This window comes from Copadichromis virginalis, linkage group LG4 (genome assembly GCF_057382275.1).
Source record: "Copadichromis virginalis isolate Kocher_CV1m ecotype Utaka linkage group LG4, C_Virginalis_male_GT1.1, whole genome shotgun sequence".
Lineage (NCBI taxonomy): Eukaryota > Metazoa > Chordata > Actinopteri > Cichliformes > Cichlidae > Copadichromis > Copadichromis virginalis.
In genome coordinates, this window is record NC_140621.1 from 3,762,267 (window position 1) to 3,779,774 (window position 17,508).

At 42.4% G+C, this 17,508-nt stretch overlaps 1 protein-coding gene across 6 annotated transcripts in view; it reads left to right on the forward strand.

Moving 5' to 3' along the window:
* The first annotated feature begins 4,755 nt into the window (after positions 1 to 4,755).
* Positions 4,756 to 17,508, forward strand: part of caskin1 (CASK interacting protein 1) — a 137,394-nt gene continuing 124,641 nt past the window's right edge. For all 6 annotated transcript variants that reach the window (XM_085453172.1, XM_085453173.1, XM_085453175.1 and 3 more), the window contains exon 1: positions 4,756 to 5,465. In XM_085453172.1, the coding sequence (XP_085309298.1) occupies positions 5,372 to 5,465 (94 nt within the window). In that variant the 5' untranslated portion in view covers positions 4,756 to 5,371. The remainder of the gene's footprint in view (positions 5,466 to 17,508) is intronic.

A 17,508-nucleotide genomic window follows, 5' to 3' on the forward strand; every position in this document is an offset into this window, starting at 1 on the left:
CGTATGACTCAACCAATCAAAGACTAGAAAATTCTAAAGGGTCGGCCTTAGGCTGCATTCAAGTACTCTGAAAAATATTACATTTAAAACCCGTAGACAAGACGAGTTATTGGAGACAAGCGATTTTTTTTATCATTAGTCGCAATTACATGTAAAATGCTAAACGGAATACATTTTTCAGCGAGGTTTATTAATATGTTGTATTTCTCCTTCATGTTTATTCGCTAAATCTTGTTTCAAATTGCCTACAACTGAGGTTGGCTAATTTTCAGAATTTCCTGAAGATGTTGAACTCAACCTGTACTGCTGTCGTAGTGACACATGATTTTCAAAACACTGAGCAATAGCAATGGCTGCTCGGTCACAAGTGTTTTATAATGTGATTTGCCCCTTTTCTTTAGGTCTTTATGATAACTATACACAGGTACAAATTACTAACGAAGCCAACCATATACTTATATATTTACTCATATATTAACCACTTTCTACATAAAACTAGGTGTAAAATCCCCAATGCTTTTATCCATCACAGATCTCTGGGAAACAGAGGTTCAAAGACTACCCAATAAAGGTGTGTGCTCTTGGACCGGCCACTTGAGGGCACTCTGTTTTTATGGAAGCTTCACACGAACACTCCCAGCTCCAGCACATGCTACATGAAGTGACTTTCAAGCTTTAAATAAACACGATTTCATGATGTAAAACAGTCCTGCTGCCTAATTAGAATTACTACATTTTCCCCCTATAATTTAACCCTTATTCATGTGACCCAGACAGGTAGATGAGTACAGACAAATCAAATGTAGTTTGAAGATATTTATTTCAGTGGAAAAAAAACTCTTGTTTTTCTCCCTTTTTCTCATTCTTTGTTGTGAATGTGAATTTCACTAAAGTGTCAAGTGAAAAGTGTCAACACGTGCTCAAAGATATAACAAGAAAGGCATGAGCCACTTGTCTCTGAGACAAGTGGCTCATGAGTGTCCAGTGTACATATATTGAATCCACTTCTGAAAGCCTCTGCACTTAGCAATAACAGGAGATATGCAAATAGAAACAGGGGGAGGGGCTGCAGGTAAGCACTCTCTAAGTAAGCTTCTATGCAGCAGGCATTAGCATTAACACGCCTCTGGGGTAGTGTGGTTCTTTTGCATTGACAGAGGCATATTTATAAATACTCTACCGGTACCATACGGGCTACACTTTAGAGTTCTTACATAACTCGCTGGTTATGTGGAGGAGGAAGAGAGCAGCATCCAAGTACTGCTCACTGCCCACACACACACACACACACACACACACACACACACACACACACACACACACACACACAATGGAGAAAAAAGTGAAATAAAAAACGTGGAGGAGGGTGGAGAGGGAAAGAAAACATTAGATTTTGCAGTTGGAAGTCAGGGTCAAATTCTGCAGTGTGTGTGCTCTCTAATTGTCTTCATGACCGCAGCACATGCTGCATGTGTACGAGTGATTATCCCAAAGATCACAATGATTTTTGGCAACACAAGTTTTAACACAAACAGGCCTGATCTTATAGAGAAGCCTCGGATAGAAAGTAACAGTACAATTAGCCAAGTACTGAATTACAGCTTCCCTGTGCTTCTAATTTGTTCAAGTATTTCTCTGTTTCTGCTGCTTCCCATTTCAGCACCACTGTACTTTGGATGACAACACCATTGTTTGAAGGCTATATGTGCGGCTAACAGATGTTGTTAAAGACAAAACTACCCAGCAGCATATTAGTAATCAAAATAACTCCCACCTATAATATCAAATTGATGTACATGTTAATAAATCAAATGTTATGATCCATTAAACTTCATGCACTTGATTCTGCATAATTGAAGTGCATGTCAAAGCTAAAACATTTCAAAGTACAAGTACTACTTCTACTTAAAGGGTGTAAATACCCATTTCTGTACTTTGCAAAGCAGTTAGGCTGCTCAGTGCAAAGCCTATTTCATGTCCATCCATCCATCCATTCGCTTCCGCTTATCCTTTTCAGGGTCACGGGGGGCGCTGGAGCCTATCCCAGCTGTCATAGGGCGAGAGGCGGGGTACAACCTGGACAGGTCGCCAGTCTGTCGCAGGGCCAACACACAGGGACAGACAACCATTCACACTCACATTCACTCGCACATTCACACCTAGTGGCAATTTGGATTATCCAGTTAACCTATCCCCACAAGCTGCATGTCTTTGGACGGTGAATTTCATGTCATATTTCATATATTTGTATGAGGAAAGAAGGAGCTGAAAAATTGTGCCCAGTGTTTTTGTTCACCACATTTACTTCTGATCAAAGAATCTGAATTCCCGTGCCACCCCAATGAAATCAATAAGTTCTAATCAATAAGTAATTTTTAATTAAATTAACAAGCTTCAGTGGTGTGGCACAGTTTTGGGTCGGTCAGCCTCAGAGCAAGACAGTCATGTAATCAAGTTGTCTTCTCTCTGTGTTGGCCGTCTATCCAGGGTGTAGCTGCCTCCTGACAGCTCGGACAGGCTCCGCCCCCCAATGCTGATTTGGATAAGCAGAAGAATATGAATGGATGGATGGATGGATGGATGGATGGATGGAAGATCCTGTAAGCTATGCTAAGCTAAACTAACTTGCTGGAGGTAGTAAAATCATATTTGTAGTATTTGAGCTAATGCTCATAATGACAACGGTTAGCAGATCTTTACAATCTTACTCCTGCTTTTAACATGTGAGCCATTGTTTAAAAAGCATCAATGTGAGACACTTATGGCTTTGTAGTAAAAATATAACTGCTTTGATGGCTTTTCTGAAATTCTTTCACCTGTGAGATATTTAAAAAACTATTTTCTTTATTAAAAGTAGAGGTAGGTTTGTGTGAATGTCTTCTAGCTATCCTTGTCATTTATTGGTCTGCTACTTGTCCCAAACGTTGGTCCCCTTTTGTTGGCATTCCTACAAAAATGTCGGGAAGTTCATCCAAGGTTAGCCTCAGCCTACTGAATTCACTAAATTAAGCAATATCTTCTTACTGTGTGTTTTTTTTAGAGAAATTATGTAAGATACTCAAGTGACTTGACAAACTCAGACTAGTGAAGCCCCACGTAGCACCAGATTATTGTCCAGATTTTTGCACTGAACAAGGACTGTGGGCTTTGTCTTTGATGAGATCTCCAATGAGCAGTAATGCCAAACATCAGCTGCATTTGTGGTTTTGGTGCTGATTAGAAATTTCTAGCATTTTAGCATTTGGTTAATATTACTCTTGGCATTAGCTGAAAGCATGTGTATGTATTTTCCTCTAAGTTTAAATAGTTGTTCATAAGATCACAAACACACGCCTATATCTTGATTTTATAAAAGTATATTTATACATATTATTAACATTAAAAAAACATCTGAATTAAAAGACTTGAGCAGTGTGTGACTTAGTTACCTATCGATATTTACACAACGATTAAAAATATTAATGGAAAAAAGATAAAGGTGAAAATGAAGCGATGGCCAAACATTCAGAGATTCTCATAGATGCTAATCTGAAGGTGCTGCTGAGCACCTGCTCAACTTGCCTGTTTTAGTCGTGATACATGGTCAGAGCTGCCATCCCCTCTGACCATGTATCATTCCATCATCATCACAGTTTTTCTTGCTAACGTACTAAACAAGTTATCAACAACTTTTTCACACTCCATCTTCTCTAAACCACACATAGCGGTTAGCAAGAGGAAACTTATTTATTATGATGATAAATCACAGAAGCTTGTTTGCCTGCTAATGTTAGCTGTGCTTACACACAAAGTGCAGACTGTAAGTCGTCTCAGAGCAGTGAAAGTAGAGACAGCAGCAACAAGCTGGTCTCCCATCAGTTTACCATGAAAGAGCAGTTGCTTATTCACAATGTGCAAACCACCAGAAAGAAGTGTCTAGCTTCTCAGCTTGATCAGCTCAAGTAACGGGAAATGGACGTGCGGGTAAAATGGAGACAACTTATGTTTCCTATGAGCACAAAACAAGTGGAGCTTTCAGCAACAATAACTCACTCCAGTCACAAGATGGCAGAAAAGTAATCAGCTAGGAGCTTTATGACAGCTATGTCTATTTTTGGATTTGACAAGGTAAGCACTGATTGCCTTGCTTGCCCTGATGGAATGCCATTGGTATATGGAGCTATATGGGTGGGGGTTTAATTTCCTCAAAAAATGTTTTATGTAACACAGTATAGTGGGTTAAATGAACAAAGTGCTGATCCTAGTAGTGTTTATCCAATACCAATGCCAAGTTTATTAGTGATACTTGCCTTGCCTTGAGGCCTTAAACATCTATGTAAAAAAGAAGGAAAGTTTTAATACAAATCTGAAATTGTTTGTGTCGTGCAGCTTTGAATTCAGTCTAACTCTTAGGCTAGAATGCAGGTGTGTAGTCTGATAAGACTTCATCGCGCCAATAAGCAGAAAGCCGTGGCACACCTCCACTCTCTCTGTGTCTTCCTCAATAAATCTCTGCAGCCTCTGCCACAGAAACAGGGCCAGAGAGAGAGACGAGGAGGAGGCGGGAGAGCACCGCGCTCCTGGTCCGCCCACAACTTTCAGCACGAGCCATTTAGCAGTGCGAGCTGGCCCAGCTGTAGAGCGCGCGGGCACGTGCACGTGCCCCCCTTCACTACCTCTGCACACCCCTACCCACCCACCCACCCCACTCGGAGAAAATCATTACCAAATAGCGAGCGCACGCGGAGCTGTGGCTGCAGCCGCGTCACCGCTGGGCTGCGTTTACGACGTAAAGCACACGAGCGGCACATCCTCGGCAGATACGAACAGGCGCGCACCCGCCTTCAAACGCACAACCATTTACGCGCAGTGTGTCTGAGCCTGCGAGGCTTCTCCGTTTGACTCCTTCCTCCCGGTGACCGTCGGTTAATCGTTTAATATCGAGGGCAGCTGCAGCGGGGGTGAGACCGAGGAGCCGGTGAGGCGAATCCTGGAACCCCCACCACTCATCCGCTCCGCCAAAATACGACGCACGCGACGCCGCCGCGCGGCTGCTGGGATCTCGAGCGGCCCGTTAGCCTCCGGTCCCGTCTCCATTCAGCAGCGCTGCACGTAGCCGTGGGAGAACCCGAGAGCATCCCTCCATCCCACCCAGCCTATCCCCACCCCCCTCCCCTCTTTCTCTCCCCCCCTCTCTCTCTCGCTTTCAGCCCCTCTGGACCCGTGCTATGCCGGAGCTCTAGGGGAGAGAGGAGGGGGGGTCTCATCAAGCCAGGGACCTGGGGGGGTGGGAGGAAGGAGGCTTTTCGTGGCCGGGGTGTAGACGTACCCTCCGCGTGGCGAGGCGCCTCTGTATCGGAGGATGCTGGAATAGAGCGGCCGAGCGCGGAAGATGGGAAAGGACCAGGAACTGCTGCAGGCGGTGAAGACCGAGGACCTGCTCACCGTGCAGAAGCTGCTGCAGAGGCCCCGGCCAGGGAAAGCAAGTAAGACAGTCGGTTCTCTCCCACTGCAGAGATGAGAACACAGCTGTGGATTTCTGTTGAAACCCTCCCCTATAGATGCCCGTGTTCAGCCATGGGCAAAAGCTTTCTCTCGCATAGGAGCTGTTCACCGCTGAGATGATGGTGATGTGTGAAGGCTGCATGTGTGAGTCTTCTGGGAGACAGGGGTTTGCATGCATCGGGGTGTATCCGAGAAGATTAGTGGTGTGATTGGAGAGTGGCAGCGCATCTTCAAACCCCTGTCTCTGTACACTGCAGCACAGAGAGAGGGAGGGAACACAGCGTGTGTGTGTTTGGATCTGTGTGTGACCCTGGCTCTCCAGTGACATGATACTGGTGGCCGTGTGATAGTTAAGGTTTCAACATCACAATCAGTGTGACACGACTCCCAGTGTTCTTCTTCTATCCTGCATACTGCGAGGCTCGCTTCACGACTGCTCCTCTAATGGTTTTTTTCTCCTTCGGGCAGTGTAGCACTACAACATCCAACAATGTTTCACTTGCACAGCCCACTCTAATGTGTGGGCAATACAGAGAGAAGCCAGAGAGAGCTGCAGATAGATCATTCTGTAGAGGCTGGCGGTGGCTTGCTGATACTTCCACTGATATATAACTGGCTGGTCCAGTTGTGAGCAGACAGCGAGGGGTAGCGTACAGGCCGAGCTGCAGGAGGTAGAATTTGCACAAAGGCATAACAAGTAATTCAGCTTTAACTCTTGTAATTATTTTTATAAAAGCTAGTTGACACCAAGCCTATTATCCAATTACTATAATTGTTCTGCTTGGGCAGGTACGCAGCAGCATCTGAACTGGTGCTTACACTGGAAACAGCAGGTGGGCCTCATTTGAATAAGAAGAGGCCATGCTAATGACAAATAATGGTCCACGTTTGAGCCCCTATTGCAAGTGATGACTTTATAAATTCACTTGTCAGTCTGTTTGTGTACTGAGTAACACTAGAGCTTTATTGTACTTCTTGACCTCTGTGTATTTAAAATGACTGGTGTTGGCTAACATAGCGGCTGAATATTCTCTTCTTGAAGACGCTGCACATCCACTCCTAAATATTGTGCTTACGGCCACTAGATTAGTTGGAACTACGTCTTAAAATAATATCTAATCGGCCAATTACATGACAGAAAGGAAATGCATTTGTAATATTTAAAATCCACATCCTCACATGCACGGTCTTGATTAATCAGGCCCCATCTTATCTTAAATACCTCATAGTACCATATCCCCCTATTAGAGCACTTCGCTCTCGCTCTGCAGGCCTACTTGTTGTTCCTAGAGTATTTAAAAGTAGAATGGGAGGCAGAGCCTTCAGCTTTCAGGCCCCTCTTCCGTGGAACCAGCTTCCAGGTTTGACTCGGGAGTCAAACACCCTCTCTATTTTTAAGATTAGGCTTAAAACTCTCATTTTTGCTAAAGCATATAGTTAGGGCTGGACAAGGTGACCCTGAATCCTCCCTTAGTTATGCTGCAATAGGCCTAGGCTACTGGGTGCTTCCCATGATGCACTGATGCACTTTCTTCCTGTTAAAGGGGAGTTTTTCCTTCCCACTGTCACCACATGCTTGCTTTTAGGGGATCGTCTGATTGTTGGGGTTTTCTCTGTAATATTGTACCTTACAATACAGAGTGGTTTGAGGGGACTGTTGTTGTGATGTAGCTCTATATAAATATAAACTGCATTGAATTCATAAGGTTGTAACTTCCCATACCCAATTCAGTCGTCTATTTCACTCTGTATGAGACCATAAACTACAAGAAGAGCATTATATTGTTAGTTATTCTAGCAACTGAAAACAGAAGCTCGTCAGGAGGGTGTTTACTGGGATTAAAATCAAATAAGAAGCAGGACCATTTTTACCTTGAGTTCAATACAACTGGATTTCTTCTGGGAACCAGTTCAGTTGACCCTACTGGGCATGAAAAAGATTGCAGGTTTAAGATGCTTATCCTTCATTTTCAGACCTGAAAGCTCTTGTCTGTCTTTTTGTCTTCTGTTTGTGGGTCAAGAGGACCTGCTGAAGTTCAAAGCACGAAAAGGGGAAGAAAAGTCGATTTAGGGGAGTTTGAACGTGTCGTAGCTCTCGGTGTCAGATGAGCTGATTTAACCTTTTTAGAAACTCGTGAGCTGTTGGGATTTTATGCACACAGAAAAAGGGATGGAGAAAGAAGATAGGTTTAAGTGAGAAGTGGTTCTCTGGGGGGAAAGGTCTCATTCGGTGACATAGCTTAGAGAAGCATGACCAGATGCATTTCTGAATGCACAACATGTTAAAGCTTTGAAACAGGAGCCCACATTGGAACCAATTGACTCAGCTAAAAACTGGTAACTACAGCTGCAGCTGGACAAAACTGGGCATAAAAAGATCTCATGAGTCTTGATTTCTGCTGCAATATCGATACTTTAACATGAACAGCGTAAAGGATGAGAACCTTTAACGCTGTTGATGGTTTCTTAGTGTGGGGGATATTGTCTTGGCACACTTTGGGCCACTTACTGCCAATTGAGCATCATTTTTAGCCAGTGCTGTTCATAATCATGTCCATTCCTTTTTATCTTTCCATGACTACAGTGTTCTCGGCCACTTTAACAGGAAAATGTGCCACATCACAAAGCTCACATCATCAGTCTAGTTTCTCGACGATGACAATGAGCTCGTTGTACTAAAGTGGCCTCTGCGCTCACCAGATCAGGGTGGTGGTGTCATGGGAGAATCGCATCATGGAAGTGGTGCCCTGTGCGATGCTATCATATCAATAAGCACCAGAAACCCGGAGAAATGTTTCCAAGAAACTTGTTCAATCCATACCATGAAGAATCAAGGCCGTTCTTAAACCCAGCCCAGTACAAGCCAAGCAGAACTTCAAAGTAGTCGGTGGACCATTAAAGGTGTAATAAAAGTGGAGCAGCGGCGACCTGACCAGCCTAGAAGTGAGACAAACATCCCACCCATCCAACTCCTATGTGTGTTGAAGTTCTTTTATAAGTCGCAGGGTTCTGTGCCTCAGACGGCAGTGCTCACTCTGCAGGATTAAGCGAAGCATATGGCTTCATAACAGTGTGTAGCAATTAGCGGGGTTCACTGCATTGATGCAGGCGCTGGAACAAAAGTCTACAGCAGAGCAGGAAACCCCCTGGATTATAAACAGTCTGTCTACTGCAGAAAAAGACAGGCGTGACTATAAAAGAACTGGTAGGGTCCAGCACATAGAGGTTGTGCCCAAAATGAGTGTGTGTTTCTGTATGTGGAGCTCAGCAAAGTACATTATGTACAAGAGCACAAAACAACCTTTAGGCTACACTTAAGTGCTCTTCAGCTGGAAGCCGCTTTCTGACTACTGCTCAGTACATGAGATGCAGAGGACAGGTAAGGCCTCAAACTAATTTTTCATAGGCAGCAGACAGCCGCTGGCAGCATGCATAGATGTGCTCCAAATGGAGCCAGTCCTCGCCGGACTGCAGTGCATACAGATGGCGACTAAAGCGATTTAAAGCAGATACTGCAGGTGAAAGAGGCAGCGGCCTGACTGATGCTTGTTAGTGCACACAGTGGGTGACCTTTGTTTATTAATCTACACAGTCTATATGCTGCATACAGGGAAATAGACTGGGGAACTTGGCAACGTTACATTTACATTTTTGAATAGATTTTGTGATCCTGTATTTGACTTCCTTAGAACATGGTTAAATTTCTGTATTTCTGTTTATTTCGGTTCTATTTATGCTATTGATTATTTATTTAAAGGAAAATGCTTTGCTAAAGATTAAATGTTTAGAGACCCTTTTTGTGTTTTAAGATTTACTCAATAAATTTAATAAACTTGTGTTGAAAGTGAAATTGAGATTGTGGGACCTGGAAGCCCCGTAGTACAAAAATACAAAATGCATGCATCTTATTTGTGAGCAGATTTTTTGTTGCAAAATCAACACTTTAAATTTCAATCACTTAACAAAAAATCACATTTTTAAAGGAGAAAGCAGGATTAACTGAGTAATGTAACATAATATGAAGGCAGTTGATTACCTTCAGTCTTAAAATTGGTAAAAATACATAACTATAAACATTAGATACAAAACAGGCAAAATCATTTATATGAAAACGATTCTGTACTGCAAAGTGTGATTAGTTAGTTTTATGTAAATACTCACTGACACAGAAAAGTAACAGAGGACCTAAAATAAAAGATTTATTTTGTGTGAGCTACACTTAAATAACAAAAATAGCATCTGGGATGAGTCACAGCAACTGTGTGAAATGTGAGTGAGCTCACGCTACTTCATTTTTAATTCAGTGCACTTGATATGTCTTGCTTTAGGGTAATTAGGCATACTTTAGTCAGACTTTCTGTAACACTGAAATCCAAAATATACATGTTTTTGTCATCATATCATCACAAAAGGTATGAAATTCACATCACATTCGAGTCACTTAGAGAAACTGGGGTTGAGGTGGGTTGCAAAGTGGTTTGCAGGAGTACGGCAGCTTTGTGGAGTGTGTTATCTATGTTGTCACATCGCTGGCTGAGTGGAGTGTTTCATGGTTCGCTTGCAGTTTAACCTTCTATAACTTACAGTGTTACAGTGTTTAAACGCAGACTCGAGGCTCGTCTCTGCTCCGCCTCCCTCTTTCAAATCCTTTCAGTCTGCTGTGAAGCGCTGTCTTTCCAGTATTAGGCTGAATTTAATTATTTGTGTAATTGGCAGCCGCTGATACCACAGGAACTGCTTTCTGCAAGACAAACTGTTTAATATGCCCTTTGAAATTTCATTTGTGGACGTGCAAAGCAAAAATAAGCCACTTTATTATTTATCTTTTGCTGCGTGTGTTTTAAGGGAGTGCCTGCAAAAGTGTCTGCAGGACACTGATACTGACCTGTTTATTTCAGGGAAAAAACAAATAAAGAGGGCAGAAGCAGCAGGGCGGTAATGACAGAGTGCAGCTGAGTGTCCCAGACAGACAGCAGGGCAGTTTGACGCTAGGCTGATGTTCACACAGACCTGTTTGTCATCTTAGCATGCAGCACAAAGCTTACAGGAGACGTGTGTTGTCTGTGTGTGTGCAGCTGCCAGTGAAATGTGTGAGTGGTTTGTGGTGGTAACGAGTGGACGTGTGGCTGAGGTGTGCGTGTCCGTTTGTCTGTGGGTCTGAGGCTCTGCCCTAATGCACATCATTTACTCTCACTCAGGTCAGACACACAGTCCGCACAAATGCACGCATTTACCTCCATCTCAGACACACACACACACACACACACACACACACACACACACACACACACACACACACAGTTACATTAACACAAACATCTGGCACCATCTGGAGAGCTATCATCAGTTTGCTGTCACTCAACTTGCCTTCTGCACATAGGATTTGACTGGGTCATAGCAGTGTGTGTGTGTGTGTGTGTGTGTGTGTGTGTGTGTGTGTGTGTTCGTTCAGTGAAATGATAAAGACGCCATGTCCGACAGACTGACACGTTCTTCCACAGCTATCTTCCTCCTTCACTTTCTTTCTTTGCAGCCATGAGAGATGCTGACACTCCCAGACGTTTCTAGATACCAGTCTCTCTCTCTCTCTCTCTCTCTCTCTCTCTCTCTCTCTCTCTCTCTCTCTCTCTCTCTCTCTCTTTTTCTCTCCCCCTCTCTTCCTCACGCCCTCCCCCGCCAATCTTTTCTGTGTTGACGTGCGAGGCGGGCTAGCAGGAGCAGAGCAGATGATTGCATCCACACCAGTGCACATTCACAAAGGAGCAGCAGAGAGGAAGCTCCACACGCTGTCAGCCGGAGTCTCTCAGACTGGCTAACGATGCTCTGTCTGCATCCGTATGCTTCAGAGGAGCGACGTGACGTGAAGAAGCAGCTAGCGTTTGCACTTCACAGTGCAACTTGACAGCTACGCCAAATATTTTTAATTTAGCGTAACAGCTGTTGCACCTCCAGGTATACGACTCTCTGTGCATATTGTGCAATACAATTAAACAGGTACCTAATATATGTTTCCTGCATTGTATTTCAGCTCGACGACTCTAGCCCCTCAGTTCATTCACTGTCAGCATGGCGCTTCTCTTCCTGTTACCCAGCATTCTCTGATTGGCTGCCCCTCACAAAATAAAGGCATTTGAACATGACATTCAAATATTCTGCTTGTGAAGGGCAGCCAATCAGAAGAAAGCTAAAGGGGAAAGCTAAGACAGCTTGTGTGGATGAACTGAGAGGCTCAAAGAAAGATACGTAAGGATTATTTCAAACTGTCAATCATGCAAAGCCAAGAGTCCAAGAGTCAAAGAAACGAGCATAACAGCCCTCTCGCGCTTTTTTAAGGTAGATAAAAACACTAAAAACAACAAAGTGTAAATGACATAAAATGAAAGTGTGCGTCGGGGGTGTTGCTCTTATTTCACCCTGAAAATATTATTAAAATGTGGGCGGCTATGTCTTTTCACCACTTCGTAAATATTCGGCGAGTCTGCGCGGATAATGTACTCAAGCAGATATTTCCCCGTCAATCAAGCGCACCTAAAGGCCTTTACTTGGAATATATTACTGCAGCAACACTCACGAGAAGAAGCAAACATGCTCGGGCGGCGTTATTGATCCTGAGAGTGATCTTGAAAATTGAAGCACAGCATATTAGAAATGATAATACGGAGCGAGGGGAAGATTGGCCGGCGCTGTTCCCTGCATTTTCTTCCAAAACATCATCACTCACTTCTCCTGCTACTGCTGACTGCCTCCATGATTGAATTACAGAGCAGATGGGGGGAGAGGTGGGTGAATATTTTTTGCTTGGAGGAAAAGGGGGATAGGCAGAGGAGTTAATAAGAGAAAAGGAAAGAGGAGGGGAAGATGCTTCTTGATGTGTGAGTGGGACAGATGGAGGGGGAGTGATGAAAGACTGAAAATGATGAAAAAGAGAACAAGGGAACGAGGTGATGAAACGCAGGGGTAGCTGAACGCTGTCATTTTCCACCTCCCGTTTATTCTGATCGCAGACTGCTCGGCTCACGTCGGGTCCCTCTGTCTCTTCTCCCTCTCACACAGACACACACATGCAGCAAAAATAACATCCACACAGTTTAATGGGTCAGCGGCAGGTTCAGGCAGAAGTGGAGAGCACAGCAGAGGTGAGAGGATGGAAGGAAAGAGAAGGGAAAGGAAAGGAGTAAAAATTATAGGAAAGGAAGTGAAAGAAGAAAACTGGAATGGAAAGGAAAGTGAAACAGAGCTTATTAAAAAGGAAGAGAGAAGAGGAGACAAGATTGAAATAAAATAATATACACTGAGGAAAGAAAGTGAAAGAGAAGGAAGGAAGAGAAAGAAATAAAGTGCAAAGTTGAGGAAGGAAATGAAGGGAAAAAAGGAAAAGAAACAATACCATGGAGGAAGTAGTGAAACAATGTGAAAGGAAAGATTAAAAAAACTTAAAGGAGGGGGAATTAAATGAATATATGTTATAAAAAAGTGAAAGGAAAGAGAAAAATAAATGAAAAATTAGACAGAAAGAAAAGGGTGAGAATGAATAGAGAAGAGTAGGAAGTACACGTCAAAGGAAGTATAAATTAATTAATAACAAATGACAAATCTGAGAAAGGACAAGAAAGAAAAGGAAAGGGTTACACCAGCACAGTACAGAGAAGGAAAAACATTAGATGGAAGGATGAGAAAGAAAACTGAACGAATAACAAAAAGGACGGCGCCACAGAAAAATAAGGAAAAGGAAATGAAGCAAACTGTTTTACAGGAAAGGAAGGGAAACAGAAGGGCAGCTGGGCGAAGAGAACAAAAATGAAACCGGAGAGGTGGATGAGAAATAAAAAAAGAAGGCATTTGTTACATCAAGTGTGAGCAGATGATCAGGTGATAGCAAATCTATCCTGTTCTATTCTATTGCACCGTTTACCAGGATGAGAGAGGAAGGCTCGAGTAAATATAATGGCCACCCACAAAATGAGAAGGGCAGCAGGGTGGGACTCTCACTCATTCAGCACCGATTAAAGGGGTGGCATTAACCACACACACACACACACACACACACACACACACACACACACACACACACACACTTCTTCCCCCCACCGTCATACGACTGACACAGAGAGGTACCGTCTCTATTGGAATTTACATCATCTGTGTGTGTGTGTGTGTGTGTGTGTGTGTGTGTGTGTGTGTGTGTGTGTGTGTGTGTGTGAGCTTTAATTGTGAAAAAAGGGGACAACAGTTAACTACAGAGTCACATGCATGCAGCATAATGCGATAGAAAAAAATGCTCTGCAGTCATGAGCTGATTCTCAAAGGCATGAGGGGAAAGATTCAGAATCAGAAGAGAAAGCTGAGCCATGTCACTGGAGATTTGTTATGTAAGTAAGTAGCTGTACTTGCAAAGATGTGTTTTCTCAGCAGCTGCTATAGAGCGAGACTGTCCCTCTACATCGCCTGGCAGGACTTTTTTTTCCCACTCACACCCCGAATTCATAACACAGAGTGTTCTTACTGCTTCAAACTGATGTTTGAGCAGTTAATAAAGGCAGGAAATGATGCTTTTTTTCAGACCCTGCTCCTAAAGTTAAACTAACATGGTTGGGACAAGGTTTGACTGTACTCTACACGAGAGCCTTCTAGAAATGTTCCAACCTGCAGCCGCAGTGAATGCAGTTAGCATCGCCTTGGGACTTTTGAATGAATACTGGTGCTCTCCTGCTATGCGAGCTGCCACTAAAAACAGGGCTGTGACACAGTGTGGGTGCAGGCTCAGGGGTTGGGAAAATGTGTTGGTTACTGACACACCCTTAGGTCTTTGATATGTGTGAGAAATGTTGTGGAGTCAACTGGTTGCGTGACACTGCGTAGCCTGCTTTTTCCCTTTAGCCTTTTTTTGGCAGAGGTCAGTTTGACCCCTTTTGCTATGCCTGGCCTGTTTTCTTATTAGTTTATGGTAATAAAACTGGCAAAATGAACATTTAAGTTCTCAGTTATTTTGGCACAGTAGGTTTTTAATTTCAGCCAAAGGCAAGAGACACAAAATTTCTCATTTTTTGTAGCTAGCTACAGTCGGGTGTAGCTAGCTAGTAAAGCTAATGTTAGCTTCACAAGTTAAAATGCTGCTTTTGTCAGCTCCTTCTAAAATAAAAAAATGAATATACTTTACACAACTTTAGTTACAATAAAGTAATAAAAAGAGGGCTATGGCTCTCTACATCCTCTAGCAGACCATTACATGGGGAAACCTTTTGAATACAAGCGCGCTGATCCACGCAGGTGTGCACACGGGTGTTCACTGTTCATAGACATAAACTACACCTTTATTGGCTGCTATTTCCAAGCACATTGTGCGCTGTCGGTCCTGCTTGCTACACAACAACATTCAATATTTAGTATTTACTGCTGTTTACACTTAGCTAGATTAACGTGATGGCAAGGGCGTGATGATCCATTTGGTAAAGTAAATCCATTGGGTTGTTGGTCTTCAGACAACAATTCTGACGGCTAAAGAACCAAATGGGACAAGCAAAAAAAGAAAAAGGAAAAAACAAAACAACAAAGAAACAGCTTTGTTCTCATATTGCAGTTTTACTTGGCTGCTACTTGTGCTCCATAAATATAAATAGGAAAAATAAAAGGCCAGGCTGTTTCTTGTAAAATGAGCTGCTCTAAACTTGATATGTGTGCTGAGTTAGACACTAAAAGGCTGTGTTCACACTATGGTTTAACTTTTAAATGGGGAATTTGGAACATTGTTATTAATCTGGAAGCCAATTCTGGTTCAGTATGAAACTTGTGACAAGGACTTAGTCACTGTCAGCGATCTTGCTTTATGTAGTTTGAAAGGAGCTATATTTGTATGTTCACATTTTTAGTGAAAGAGCAGCATTATTAGCTTTTCAAGAAATATTTCTTACATAATTGGAGGATTTTGCAGAAAAACACTTTTGAGTTTCTCAATATTTGTTTAAAATTTCAAAATTTGAATGTTGCTCAGGAGATTCATATGTGCAGAAATCTGTGCCATCAGAAACTGAATTTGAATAAGTTAAATTTGAATTGCTCAGATTGAATCTGAATTGAAATTCAATTTATTGGTTTGAAAATGATCTTCGCTAAATTGAAATTGAATTTTATAGTTTGAAAATTAATTAATTTGCTTTGAAACTGTATTTTATCCTTTAAAAATTTAGCTCTCGAATAATTTCAGATTCACTTCTCACCATTCAGTTTCAGTTCTACAGTTCAGTTTTTTGGGACTTACATCCGGTTCCGGTTCAAGAGTAATCGAGCGCAGATTAATAGAACTACGTTTTACTAGCGGACCGAAAGTGTTACTGACAGGAATCTACAGCATCTTGAGCTGAAACGGTGTCCAAACCTTTGTGTTTTAGCTTTATTTATGTCTTACACAGCATCCCAACTCTTTAGCTAACTTAATAACTTTAGCTAAAGTGAATAGTTAGTCTAATTCATTAGTGCAGCATTACTGGATCACATCAGTTCGAGAGCTACATTTTTAAAGGATAAAATACGGTTTCAAAGCAAATGAATTCATTTTCAAACTATAAAATTCAATTTCAATTTAGCGAAGATCATTTTCAAACCAATAAATTGAATTTCAAATTAGGCTAATTCATATTCAGTTTGTAAAAGCATTTATTCAAGTTACAATTCAGATTCAATCCGAGCAATTCAAATTCAGATTTAACTTATTCAAATTCAGTTTCTGATGGCACAGATTTCTGCCCATAGATTCAGTTTTGCAGAAGCATTGTAAAGCTATGATGCGTCTAATTCTGCTACTGGTTCCAGGCTGTTTCCCCCAAACTGTTGACGTGGCAGATGATTTTGTGAAACGATTAGCTTTTAGAAGAACTGCGTGGTCTCTGGAAATGGAAAGGTAGCTATTCATTAATGCTACTATTTGCTGGAAAGCCAGCATCTGCTGCAACAAAATATCTACTCCATGGCTTCCTTAATGTGTGTGTATATGTGTTTGTGTCCTTGTCCATAAGGAAAGCTCTCAGAGACCAGAAGGGCCTGTCCAGCAGGGACAGATGTTGATGTGTGTGTGTATGTGTGTCCAAACATAGCCGTACATGTGCAGCGACTGAACAGATGGTTGGTGTTGGACTGCTGTCCACACATCTGCAAAATATTCCACATAATGTACCTGACCTCCTGGTTGAAAAAAATGTAAATAATAATAGATGGTAATGATTTGAAAATCATTAAAAGCCTATATTTGGTTGAGAACACAGTTAACATATGAAAGAGTAGAGTGCTGATTTGAAGCGATGCGAGCGACGTGTTTCAAAAAAGTTGCGACAGGGGCGACAAAAGACTGAAAAGGTGTGTAGTGCTTTAAAATAGGTAATGAGGTTAATTAGCAGCGTGAATGGGCTTGTAAGAGCATCCTGGAGAGACTGACTCTTTCAGGTATAGAACTAATGAGCGTTGCACTGCTCTGTGAAAGACTGCACGGCTGTTCAATACTGCAGTATTTTAAGAATAGCATTGCTGTGATTAAAAGGGCAAATAATTTGTCTACAAAACCTTTAATTTACCATCTACAGCACATCATATTATCAAAAGATTCAAAGAAATACTCAAAGTATGAGGCTGAACAACAGGAAATTATATCTCAGCCGGTGCACGAGCGTCCAGTGTTAGTAAACAGTTGATGCTGAAGCTGGCGATGAAACCTCCCCCCCCGTCCTTTCACTTAACTTATAAATATTTCAGTTACTCCTTGTGTAGTCTCTTTGGCTTTGAGGAAGCCTCTCCCATTGATATGGAGTCAGATATCTGGGTCAGGTTCATTTTCCAGGAAGCTTGTGCATAGACGGTTAGAGGTGATCAGCGAACTTGTGACTTTCACATCACCTGAATTCAATCCTCCAAGCAGATGTGGAAACTGGAGTGATATGAATTAGGGGGAAAATAGAGATTAGGGCGGGAAAAGAAGATGAAAAATGACGAGAGAGAGAGAGGATGGAAAGTTGTGTCACAAGAGTGTCACAGACCTGG